Here is a 14,243-nt window from a genome sequence, read left to right as displayed (position 1 = left end):
AAATAAAAAACTAACAAATGAAAATCATAAGTACTAACTACAATATAAAAAATATTTTTTGAGAGCTCTAAACTATAACCACCGGTGGCCAAATAATTATGATCCAATGTGTACCGTTTCTATTGTTGCAATAAAAGCCACCAGTGTACCATAATCTCTTGTACCACCGGTGGCGCACATGGCGCTGGAGAAAAATGAAGATTTAGTGAACATCCTTATGTACCACATGTGTCTCATGGTTTACTCTGTTCTAGAAGATACTAGACAGAGAGTATAACACATACACACCTTCCCTTGCAGCTTTTCCTGACCTACTGAGATATTTTGGCGCCTAGAAGTCATGGCGCTAGGGGTAAATTCCAATATTGCATGCTGGCGGTTAACGTGTTAACCACCCCTAACTAAGTGATTTTTTGGAAATTGAAACCACTCCACAATATATCAGTAGTTTCAAATGTGGAATGTGAAACAGAGATATTTCAGTAAAAAAATTGTACAATCTTTAGCTATGTTATTTACTTGCATCAGATATGACCAATAAAGGCAATATGAATGTTTTATACCTAATAATAACGGTTTCAGCGTTTCGTAGGCCGTAGCCCTGTCGCCGATTCTCAACATTGTAGAACATTCACAGCATTTTTCGGGTCTCGAACTCGCAAACTAGGCTAAATGCTACTGTGCTACAATTCTGCTCAACCGCCCGCCGCCCGGCCTCCTTTCTAACCAGAAACTGGCGCACAGAGTTGGAATGTGGAATCGAACCCGCGCCTCTTTGCCCCAATTTTGGGCTTTTGGCACTCTGGTTACTTCAAGTCTGTAACCACTGGGCCACCCTGCCCAGGGACAGGGTGATGACTTGATTCAGACTCATTGAATACATTTGTTTTGCTTAGGATTAGGAAAAGGAGATACCTAGCGTCAGCGATAAGCATTGTGGCCTAACAGTCAAAACTAACGAGTGTTTAACAGCTGACCGTCGTCAGAGCTAAACGTACAACGGATACCGGATAGCGTAATTCAAGCATGGTCAAACAGTAGTGGCACCATGGCTGAATCATGGTTGAACTATATTTATCTACTTGTTCAACCATGGGCTGAATAGTGTCAACATTGTTTAACCGTTTGATTCACCAAGAAAAATTGCAAGCAATGTTGCTCGCATTGTTATAAGTAGTTTTTTCTAAAGAATATAAATAGTTTATTATCAATATTAAGAAGTTTATTATCAACTAGATGAAGCTAAAATAGGAAAAAATGTAATTTCTACTAAATTTAAGCATATAAATGTTAATAAACTCATTGAATTCACAAATTAAATGTTAGAGTATTGTAAATGGATTAGTGTGCGAATGAGATTAGTTGATGAAATGGAGCTTAAGTTCGTAATTTATAGGAACTAATTTATTATCTACATTAGTGTATAAACAATGTAACCGAGAGATCAGAATAATTGTTTTTTACGATGGTATCTTTAAATCAATCTCTTTAAACGAAATGAATACATTATAGATGTTAGACAAGTTAAACAGTACGTAATTGTGTACCTAATGCCAAACCTCTGCAGCAGCGCATTAATTTATCCTAACCAAGAGCGAAGGTTTATTGTTCGCAAGCAAGAAACTTCAGCTTCAATCAACGTCACAGTGTCGAACTTATTTTCAGAAAGAAATGTCACGTCCGCATTTAAACAAAATTTTTACGATCTCAGAATGGATACTAAAGAATCCAGACATGACTGTCCATTCATTTTCGAAATTTAACTTCTTGTCAATAAAAGAGTTCCTTATGACCAAAAATTTTCAAAGTTCGGAGTGACAAGATAACTTCTAAAAATATTGACCAGGAATCTCGAGCCGGTACCATGGCCATCCAGTCTGGAATCACGCTCGAGCTGTCATTAACTGTTTCTTCCAGTGTACCTCGACGGCTATGAACGCAGCTTATCTACTCATTCTCACAATTCTTTTAGCTTCCAGTCATCGACATCTGGATCAACCTCCCTGATAGCATAGTTGGTTGGATACCATAGAGGCAGGGTGGCCCAGTGGTTAAAGTTCAGAGTACCAAGATTGACGCACTAGAGAGGCGCGGGTTCGATCCCAGCTCTGTGCGACAGTTTCTGGTCAGAATCGGCAAGGAGGCCGGGCGGTTTAGTAAAGCAGAATTGTAGCAGTGCGTTGCGAGTTCGAGACCTCAAAATGCTGTGAATGTTCTGCGATGTTAAGAAGATCAAGTCACGGAAAGTTCAAAATCGGCAACAGGCCATGGGCCTATTTCTTCAGTGCCGACACTTCAATTCATTTCTATTCTATACACCAACCAAAAGCCATCAATCAAAACCTAATCCTGTTTCCAGCGTCATATGCAAAATTAGAGAATAGCTCCACCAAACTGTAAATACTAAATATCTTCCATGAATAGCATTGATAGTGACTGATGCAAAGCATCTAATGTTTAAGTTACACGTCAATCAACTAGCAACACGATCAAAATGAGAGGCAAGTTAAGGCAATGAAATGCTCATTTATTTCCGCAAAACATCGAAATCTGTAGATTCTTTACTAAGAATTTTGCTAAAAATTTGACATGGTTTATTATTAGCAATCAAAAAATCTACAAACTACATCAGCAAAAAATATCACATTTGCGTGCTATTATCAAGCTCGATCATCTTTGAACCAAAAAAATATACAAATTCTTCTAGAACACCTTGACCAAGAAGTCATTTGATACGAAAATAATTTCAGTACTTCTCATGAACCTAGAAAATACTTTGTTACTAATTCACTCGTCAATTATACAATCATTGTCGTCTATTACGCCTCCATCCAGAACACTTCTGGCGCTCTCCACTCCAAACTGCGCGGCGGTTTCCCTGACTTTACGCGCACTTTGGTGTTTCTTCTGTCTTCTGCTACTTTTCCTGGTCCCTGTACTGACAACAGCAAAATCCTTTAGTTCCTCTAGCGCAGGGTCCGTGGTACCACCAACGTCTTCCGCCACAACATCATCCTCCAAAATATCTATAGCTTCGTTGTCCACGGAGGCCGAGCTCGATACCAGAGGGAAATCGTCGTCGTCCTGTTCAATTCGTGCCTGTGACGAATATGCGTGACGTTAGAGCTCAAGAATTATATTATAGTATAGTCAACGTATACAATGAAAATGAATGGATATAGTATAGTTAACGTATACAATGAAAGTGGGTGGATACTTACACACATATAATATTAATCATTTTTATATCAAAGATACGTGATCTTAGAGTTCAATAATGCGATTATCTCCAACGTCTCTAGTGAAAATGGATGGGTTTCTATAGTTATAATAGTATCCATTTTTAAAACAAACCCATAGTATTTGCCTAGGTAATTATTTCGTAATAAATAACTGCAGTAAAATATTTTTATTTATTTCAATCAAACATTTTTGAATTGGAATTGCATTTGCTCGCTGATAGGAATTTTAATAGAAATCTTTGACCAGCGTCTAAATTCCTCCACATTTATTTCCTAAAAGTTGAAAACTCGATATGAACGGGTCACAAGGTTTAAGTTACGTCCTGGTTTAACGAAGCAGATACAGTTAGTGACCGGGCAAGGCAAGTGCAGGTTAACACGTTGACTACGAAGTGGTACATATGCGTACCACGAAATGCATTTCTCCAGGACGTAGTGGTACATAATTCAGGTTGCCTAAAATCGGCCAAATCCGAGAACAAAAAAGGCCAAAAAGGCCGATAACTCAAAATATACTAGTTCATTTGTAGGTTCCACTATAAAAATTCCATTTATTTTCTTTTTGCAGTACTTAAAATTTAATTAGGAAGTACCTCTATCATAAATTTTAGCCGGCCAACGCAATTGAGAAAAACTAAAACACGGAATTTGTCCGGAAAAAATGACCGTCTGGCAACCCTGTTTAAAAACAGTACAAAAATGAAATAATAGTACAAGATTAAGCAATCGGAGTCAAAGTGTTAAGGAAGTTAATGACCTGGTTAATCCAGTACTGCTCGGTGGTGGGGTCGTTGAGAGGGTTGAGGCAGGCACTCAGTCGCTTTTCCAGGGCATCAATGCAACTCTTGTCAACAGCGCTGTCTACTGCCTTAACCAAACGCTTTATTTCTGCAAAAACAAAAGTTAATTTAACTCAACTTTTGCACATTGTTTCCAAACGCCAAGAGTTTAATGGCATAGTTTTACTAGAAGCGTTGTAAAACGACCTTTTTTCATTGCTGAAGAGAGAACGTAGCAATGATTCTCTTCGGAACTAGAAGCTTTATCAGGACAGTCTCAATATTTATGGATTTCACAAGTTATTATTCAGTGGTGGCAACTTAATATGAATTTGTCCAGCTTTACAATGGCTCCACAGTAAATGTGTCTAATGCAGCTGTCTGCGGTTGGTGACTTGTGCAGTGCTTCTCTTAAATTCAGTTATGTTTGAAGTCATTCAATGCGGTTTGTGTCCCACCACTTTGACATGACTAGTGCTTATGGTTTTTCTCAGAGGAAAATTACCGCATGATAATTAAGAAATCGACCCTGAGCATGCAAGCAACAGCTTAATGTTGAAAATACATTGAATAATGCATCATTCACTTAACTAGCACCACTTTTTGAATACTGATCAAATTCATCAATCACTTTACTCATACCAGTCAGTTCATTGACTCACTAAACCCATTGCATCAGTCACTCTAGTTCTAGACCTCAGTCGATTGATAAATCAATAAACTATTAGCCTTCCTTCATTTGCAAGCTCCTCGTTTTAACCTTTCATATCGGTTACAAGGTACGGTATGGCCTTCTGTAGGCGCATTCGCCTACAGTCACTAAGGTAAGATTGATTGTACAATGGGCCAGTAGCGGCCGCTACTACAACACTCAAACGGTAGCCACTAATTATCATGCCACTAGACTCCTGTAAAAGGTTTATTGGGTCCTTCCGGGACCAGTATTGCCTAAATTGACTCCAAGAGAACGCGACTAATTATCATGCCACTGGCCTTCTGTAGGATTATTGGGTCCTTCCGGGACCAGTATCGCCTAAATTGACTCCAAGAAGACGACAAATATTGATGTCGGTATCTGAAAGTTATACTGATTGCCATTACTGTCGCCGTGTACAAGAACCTCACATCAAGTACTCTAACAAAATTCAGAGTCGCCCCAGCTTCTGGTAATCCAAATCAGAAGCTGACGCGTCTGCAAATTTTCACTGGGTAAGTTCCTCCATCACCAAGACAGCCCATAGACTCACTCCTGACAGCATCCACAAGCGGGGCCAGACGCTCAGGACAGTCTCGGAATAAGATGTCAGTAACATAGGAGTCCAAGTTCTGACCCAGCTTACTTGCCGCCGTCGTCACTGCCGCAAGAGCTAACTGAAATGCAACATTAGTAATAAGGCCTTTACTTTAGCAAAACAATTTTCTTAGTAAAGGATAAGAGAATTTTACATAATTTTTTATCTCATAAATTTTTCTATGTTAAAACTCGAACAATTATTTTTGATTAATTATTATCAGTCGAGCAATAGTGCAGACGAAACTTAGTCTTGGTAATCACTTATTAATGTATGAAACCGTTACTTCAAAACATTTTTTACCGTCATATTGATGTTTTTACATGCAAAAATTTGTACTCATTTCTTATTTTTCTAAAACCCAATTTTCGTTCAATGAACGTCTTTATTCAATGTATTTCGATTAGGTTTAAATTGGATGCATAAAAATTGAGAATGAATGCATTCTTTTAGGACCAGAGAGGATAAAATTTTTAATGTTCCATACATTTCATTGGCATGATAATAATAACAACAGAAACATACACATACAGAGCAAGATAATGCAAGTGGTAATTTGCTGCTCCTACCTGAGACGGGGCATACAGTAGAGGGGCATCTGTCAGGTGAAGCTTCTCAAGGAAAAGCTCCACAGCGCCTCTTAGGGCCTCTGCATCTTGTAAACCTTCATATCGAGCCTGGATAAATATGAATAGATTAGTATAATATAGTATAGTATCTTCGGCATTGAATAATAGGCCTGGATAGGCCTGTCGCCAATTCTTGTACTTTTCTTGACTAGACTGGCCTTTTGATCAAATCTTTTCAACGGACGGCAGATTTAAAATCGCTTCTAGATTTCAGTTGTTCCGTAGGGTACGAGGCATTTTAAGACCAAACATATGCTCCTGCATGGCCTTGTCTAGTCTGTTCTTGTATGTGCTCATACTCATAGCGTTGAGAATATCTTCAGGGAGGTTGTTCCACAAGTCGGTGATTCGAAGCGATAGAAATTATACATTTATACAAATGTATTAATTATTGTATAAATATATACAAATTATACAAATAGCGATAGAAAGTATACATTAAAACTACTAGGTATTATGATTGCATTGCCATGTAAAAATAAAAAGATAAATTATTAAAATACCACATTAGATTGGCTGATAGACATCAAGGTCATAAGTAAGAAAGGTTACAAATTTTATTAAAATATTCTCATTATCTCAAACACAGTAAACGCAAATCTCACCTTAAGGTCTATCAGTAAACCCTCTAAAGGTCTGTATGGTTGATGCACTATTAAATGGAACTGAAGCTCTTGCGTAGTCTGTAGTTCACTGTTGAGTATCATTGAGGCCATCCGCTCCTTATCTTTGGCAGAGCCAGGGACGTTATGCACATAGTCCGTGATTGTCACGTAGAACTCCTCTATTTTACAGGCCAGGTATATGCAAGTGTGCCTGAAAAAAAATATATTTTTATTTATTTATATTTATTTTTGATAAATATTTATTTTTTTTTAAATAAATATTTTTAAATCAGAGCATGTAGGATTAAAACTAAATGCCAAATTATATTTTTGAAATCAATACCAAAAAATATTGAGGGAAAATTTGAATGTATATAGTCAATACTGTGTGCATTGCAAAATTCTCCTGCACTCAAGTAGTAGGGTGTTTATAGCACCTAAAGGTGATTCGGATTAACACTTAGTTTTCAGCACTAAAATAATTAGTTCACCAATTTTTCAGTAGTTTGTCTTCTTCTGAAAAGTTGATAAAAAACAGTGATCACCTCAAAGAGAAGTAAAATAGTTAAATTTTATGAACTAGTCACAAACACATCATGCTGGAAGGGAACTTTTCAAAAGGTCTGAAGGCATTTGATGATCGAATTTTATGAAAGCGGGGGGAAATATTCACAAAAATATTTAGTCTATGATTTTCATTGGTTTATAATCTAAATGTTTTAGTCAAAAAAGAATTACATTGAATCAGATCTTTAGGATGCAACATAATATAATTTCTTTAACAAACACAAATGATCAATCATTAATGTTACTTCTTGAAGTTCACTGTACATAAAAATGCTATTTCATTATTGCTCATCATTGCATTCCAGCCTATTGTAATTTGAATACAGGTAATCTGAATTAACATTAAGCATCAAACAAGCATGATGGACAATGCTAACTGTTTTACATTGCCTCAGCTCAATCTTGAAAAATAAATTTTCACAACACACAAAATTGAAATAAATACTTTTTGTTTATAAATTGTAGCCTAATAAAAATTATTGGAGCTACAAACATGAATGCTTTAAACAAAGGATAATGGACCAATGCAACTAAGTAAAAAATGGAAATCAATGTGAATTTAATAACAGGTATATATATTAATGCAACTTACATGACGTGCTTAGGGTGGTGATCCATAACACTGTTGTATAAGAAGAACCTTAGTAAATAGTGGGTGGCAACTGTGGTGACATAAACTGGCATTCGGATTCTGGAGTCCCTTGGATCACGGAATTGACTACAAAATTCACGAAGTCTTCGCACATACTCACGTACCTAAAATAAAGATAATGATTATAATGAAGACTTGTTGCTTAGAATGTCACTAGTACCAATGCAATCAAATTTGATCCAAATAAAATGTCTCTTGCTGAATATAAATTCACAAACCACAATGCTATAAAATAGCATCAGATGGGGTTAAAAAGGACTATGGCCATTTTGGGACAAGAAAAAGAAGAAAAATTTTTTCAATCTTAATATGAATGCTTTGATAGATAAATTTTATGAGCAGGCGACAATTTGCTTAAAATATTTTGATGCATGCATAAAAAAGACCATTCTGTACACATATTAATTTAATTATAATGATATGTATCCACAATGATAATGTTTGAACAAATTTTTCATTTTAGGACAGACCATGACTTACCAAAGTGAGCTCTTCTTCTGAAGACAACAGGTTTTGTGGATCTCCATACTGAAAAATAATTGCCAATTAGAAATATCATATGACTATAGTACTTCAAGATTATGTCAATTCATATTAAGCAACTTTCAACTTCTTGCATGTCAGAATGTCCAATTCAATACTCCATTGGTTTTTAATAATATGCATAATATAACTCTATATGCAAGTGGACATATTTTTAATCTTAAAAAAGGTTTTAAGTAAAGCATAGACAATGAAATCATCAACCAATTTCCAAATAATGTAATAAATTGATGCACTACTTTTATACCTATTAGCTACTGAAAAACCATAAAGTAATTGTAATATATTCAAAATTTTAATGCTCACAGTTCCACTGCTAAGTTGTTTAGAAACATAATCTTCATTAGCTGTCTTTCTCAGCCTTTGTAACTCTTGTTCATTTCTGCAAATAAATATTCAATAATTATTATTCATAGCATGTAGTTAAAAATTAGAAAATAGGTCCAAGCATAAAAATTTACAAACAAATATACACACACAATTTTTTCCATTGGCACTCTTCAACCCCCCCAGCCCTATGTTGCTATTTTCAGAACTCACCCCCAACACCCAGACAAATATTCAACACTCCTTATAATCACTACCTCACAATACAAACTCCATGCCCCTTCCCACTCACTCACCCAATTTCAGCAAACACATGCACACACATCTAACCCAAAACGCCCTCTCAAAACCACCAATCAACAATAGCATAGACGTCATACTGCCAGACATCAGCTATACAGAGCAGCAGTTAAACTTTGCAGACAGGGTGCACCTGAGCAGACTCTGCTGTTGTCACCATCCCTCACTATCTCCAACAAACATCACCTGGACAGCACTCACTCGGCCCTGTGACCCCAATGTCACGCACTCCCCCACATCGTCAACCATCTTCTGCTTAAACGTCTGGAGCTGGCACTGGCAGCATCCAGGCTACAGGCCAGCATAACATTGGTCACAAAACTTTGGTCCAAGCTGGCTATGGCAACATAGTTTTCTGCACAGCATAGGCTTTCTGGCATGACCAGGACTCTGGGAACATCAACAACAAACAAACAAATATATTGATTTTGAAATGATCAATTCAACAAGATGAGTGTAGGGTTGCACCCATAGGTGGCATTTTACTATTCTGGTTGGGTTGTTTATACAAAAATGCCAGAAATTTTTAAGCAAGATATTAAGAATTGCAAATTTTATTAGAACTTGACAGAAAGTTTATTGAAATTTAAAAATTAAAAAACTAAGAATAAAATGAAGAGGAAATCAAGCTACTACACAGTACACATTGACAATTTTAAACTTTATGAAAGAATTGTAAAAAAAATAATTACAACATATAACATATAGATACCTACTTCTATTTAATGTATTTTTTATCAATTGGTTTCAAGTTTGACTTAGTATGATAAATTCTATCACAAAGACTACATATAATTGAAGTTAACCCTTTCACAGGCAAGCATTGAAATTTCCAGAAATTAACATTTCAGAAACCAGTTTAAATAAAGTAATAAGTATCGCACCAAATGTTTTTTTTTGTATGTATTTTTAAAAATTTTGAATAGTGAAGGACTGGAGGTTTAAGGGGAGCATGTAGGCAAAAATATATTTTCTATATATATGGTAGAATCATCTCCGAACTTGGTACACATATGTAAAATCAAAAATGATTACTATTTTGTTTGTGTACTTTTTTTGAAAAAAGTGAAAGAAAACGTGAAATTCATAGAAAACGGCAAAAAAGGGGATACTCTAAAAATTTTTTTAGAGTATCCCCTTCTTTGCCGTTTATTTGCAAATGACTTTTTTGCCGTTATGAAATTTATGACTGTTGCAAATGATATGCTACAACATCGAGACACGTATCATTCGATGCGTAAAGACCATATCTAGCGATTCTCGAAACACTTTTTCAATTTTTTCCTTGGTTCTCTTGTTATGATGATTTTTCTGAAATTTTTTGATTTTTCAACAAATTTTGTAATTTTTCCCTCTTTTTTCAAAATATTTTCAAAACTAAAATGAAATTGAAAAAAATGGTTCGAGAATCGCTAGATATTTTAATTGCGAATCGAATGGTATATGTCTCATCGCTGTAGCTTCAAAACTGTAGGAGTTATAAAGTTTGTCATGACATTAAGTGTGAATGATCAGGAGGACGCAACAAAGTCCCAGGTGCACCGCAATAGGTGGTCAATGTAGCATAGATACCAAAGTAAATGTTTCTGGAGCTTGATTCCAATCAAGATGGTGGGAGCGACTACATGCGCACATCCCCGTATGACGCCCGGAGGCACAATGGCTTACACTTTCTAAAAACACTGTATTTGTAGTGCTAGGCAGCGAATTTCCCTCAATGTAATTACTGAAGGAACTCCCCCCTGCCCCCCTTTCATGAAGTGTGGTGTACGTCAAAATTCACGTACAGAGACGGTAATGATACCATTGGATAGCTCAGAATGTCAGCTTTAAGATGAGACTAAACACATAACTGCAGCACAACTCAAATAGACACTATATTTAAATAGCTCAGCAGCTAATTAGTTCCTATCTAATTACATAAAAGAACTCCCCCACCCGCCCCCCTTTCATGAAGTGTTGTGAATCTAAAAATGGATGTACAGAGATGGTAATGGTACCGTTGGATAGAGCAGAATGTCAGCTTTAAGAGTAGATTAAAAACCGGAAAAGCCAAAATCCAAAATTTTTGTCTACACGCTCCCCTTAAATCACACTTGCATAGGCTAATTTATTAAATGAGGTCACTAAACAAAACTTTCTTTATAATTAATTTGAAATTAGGCAAATGAAAAAATATATAATATAGACTATATAGTAATGCAAATAAATTTAATTAATTCAAGTTACCTTAAATAATTAAGTCTATACTGATACTTTCACCTTTTAAAAAATGTGAAAAGAGCATCAATTTCATCGTCTGAGTCAAAACTTTCCTTTGAATTTGACCTTATCATATATGGTCACTCGAAATCACCCCACAAAAAAAAAAAAAAAACACCATGGCTTCTGTTTCGAGCATGAGGTTTCTTTATCATAATTAGTCTTAGTCTACCACTAATTAGCTTACCATTGTTCCATGCATAGGGTAAACGCGGTATATTCCGTCATAGTAGATAATTCCGTCACTTCTTTAGTTTTTCCTTTATATTAAGCTTCGTTTTAGTTCCATGCGTTCGTTGATGGTTGAAATGGTGACGTCATACATTTGCGCGTCAAACTAATGCCAAAACACTAGGTCTTGGCCATCTAGTGGGAAAATATTGAGATCCAAAGAGAGACGATGCACGCTACCAGTGAGATCATCGAAAAATGTGTCAAATTTGACAGTTGACCTTGCTCTACCAAATAGTGAATAACTGTTTGTATAGGAAGAATATTATGGTTTGAGACTTTTAAATACTTCTGTGAATATATTAGGAATCCTTTAAGTACACTTGTATTTGCTGATTTCAAGTGGTAAATAAATTAATAGATGATTAAGTTGAGAAATGGATTTAGAGACATGAAAACTAATTCCGTCACAACTTGAATTGGACACACACAGATCGTTCCAAGCTGTGTACAAAAATTGAAATTTGCTTAATTAAAAGCTTAATAGTTGTTAATTAAAAGCGTAATTAAGTAGTGTTCAATGTTCATTAGTGTTTTAATTCAAAGCCATGTGGTATTCCAATACAGCTCACACAGCAAATGGAATTCGAACACGTGCATGACGGCATTACGTATCAGTCGAATTTGAAGCGCGGACGTAATACGCCTCACCACGTCATAGTGGCAAAGCAGAGAGTTTTTTTAGACTCTCCCTCAAGTTCATTTTTGAGTCCTATAATTAGACCAGTAAAGTACCATAAAATGGGGTAACTTAGACCGGCGGGGTAACTTAGACCACTTTTCGTTTTTTTAACAAAAACCCCCACAACCCTAAGTGGAAAAAACGCGACATCAGAGGGATTAGTCCACCTGTTAATGGATTCCGCAGGGGGCTTAGGCTACGAAAAATTGGCACTAATTCCGCAGGATGCACAAAATTGATAATGAATTCAAGTCGAATTCCGCAGCGCAATCAGAAAAGTGAAATCCGCGCGAAGTTCGAAGCCAAGAAGAAAATACGGAAGCCAGACGCACGATCGAACGGAAGCTACTGGACCAAGAGCAACGTTCATGTTCATTGACCCACTCAACCATCGTATTGCTCGAGAAGCAAATATGACGTGAATGCAATGTACGAATACCGCCCTTTGGCTTACCAACACCAAGTACGAGAGTAATGAGACAACTAAGCAAGTCAGCAACCTTGCAGTTGACATCCTCCTGCTAATGTGCGGGTGGGCAGTGTACTCTAATACTGTTGTGGGGTTGCCTTCATGATATAACACATCTCTGAATTGTTCGAGCACCGTAACCAATGGTGAGTTGAACTGGTTTTCATTCCTTTGCAACTAAATAATGTATGTTTGATATAATGTATTTTTCTATAGTAAATAGGAGTGGGAACTTTGGTGAGGCTCTCAATTCAAGACATGGAACGTTACTCATTACTGCGCTGTCACGTGTCGGCTGTCGGTGTCTTCCAAAGTTCATTTAAATTTTCGAACATTACTTCATAAAAAAACCAAGGACTAATCCATCTTCTTCATTATAAATTTCTTAGTTTTTCAGTATTCTGCGCAGTGTAATATATCTCAATTTTCTTGCATTTACCACGAGAAACATGAATGTTTGCTAGTATACAAACGATCTCTTAAAATGTTGAATGAGATTTCCCAATCAATCTACTGTACTGTCAATGCCACTAACTTCGTTACAGGTAACAACACATTTTGTCTCTGGCCTTCATAAGTAACGATCTATTTAGTTAACAAAACTAAGCCAAAATTTTGTGGCATGATAGAAAAAGTATTTTAGTTATTGTGTAGCAATCGAACCTTACAAATCATACTTCGGACCAATATTAAATGGCTTAAATTGACGAGCGGCAAGTAAGGTGCTGTAGCTGCTTAATTAAAGCTGATTGATGTGGCTGTGGCATTGACGACGATAAAATTATTATAATTTTAATCGTTTTATTAGAGTCTTTACGTGCAAACTACAGTCTTACATGCAAACTTTTCAACTGGTTATCTATTTTTTTCAACAAGATGGCCCTCAAGGCATCTATTTTTGGCAAGAAATTCACTTAGGTGGACGTCATTATATGCCGCATTAAATTTTTTTGCATTTAATAATTAATCATTTCATCCATGACGTACCTGAGATATGTCTAGATTGAATCAATGGGGCACAAAAGTTTAGTATACATAGATATTGCTTAGTATTACTGCTGCTTTAATAAATCATCACACACGCTTCCAAGGTGGTATTGCTACGCAAGCAAATGTGTAGCCTTATATGTTTTTTTTATCTTTTGCGTTCTAGACTCCTGCGTCTCGAAATAATTTTCTCGAAATGAACCGGGACAGACGAAACGAGACGAGAAAATTCCGGGAAAAAAATAACGGGACAGAGGGTAAAATTTGTCCCGGAATAAACATATGAACCGAGACAAGACTTCTGTCCCGGACTTTAAAACTTGTGTCCCGGTAAATTATGAACCGGGACGAAACAGACAGATTTGAAACAAGATATAACGAGATGAGATTTGTCTTAATTATTTAAGACAAAACAAGTTTTTCGATTACGATACGAATTATTTCAATGACATGGGTTAAAGAATGACAAGTTAGCCCTTTATTGCTAATAGGGCCATAGACGGTTACCAGTTAAATTGAGTTAATTGCAGATTTAGCAAAATTTGTCTGACTAACTGACATGGCAGTTAATTAGTGGTCCGACAAACGCCGCAAACCTGTCGATGTATGGCTGAGTATTGAGTCAAAAATGTTACTCTTAAGTCTTAACTAAGGCTTCGATGGCACTTATGGGAAT

The 14,243-nt window shown here is 36.3% G+C and overlaps 1 protein-coding gene across 1 annotated transcript; it reads right to left on the bottom strand.

The window, feature by feature from the left end:
* Nucleotides 1–2,506: 2,506 nt before the first annotated feature.
* LOC108672038 (cyclin-H) lies at nt 2,507–8,691 on the bottom strand (the record flags this gene model as incomplete). The annotated part of the gene is given in 8 exon segments (XM_018159650.1): nt 2,507–3,099; nt 4,000–4,130; nt 5,269–5,392; nt 5,883–5,990; nt 6,548–6,758; nt 7,707–7,870; nt 8,247–8,294; nt 8,616–8,691. Coding segments are annotated over 8 exon segments (1,174 nt in total), but the record flags the coding sequence as incomplete, so codon positions are not given.
* Between the last annotated feature and the right edge of the window lie 5,552 nt (nt 8,692–14,243).

The sequence above is a fragment of the Hyalella azteca genome, unplaced genomic scaffold, assembly GCF_000764305.2.
Source record: "Hyalella azteca isolate HAZT.00-mixed unplaced genomic scaffold, Hazt_2.0.2 contig2316, whole genome shotgun sequence".
NCBI classification, from domain to species: domain Eukaryota; kingdom Metazoa; phylum Arthropoda; class Malacostraca; order Amphipoda; family Hyalellidae; genus Hyalella; species Hyalella azteca.
The sequence above is the reverse complement of the archived record's forward strand: the minus strand, read 5'-3'. Positions and strand labels throughout refer to the sequence as shown.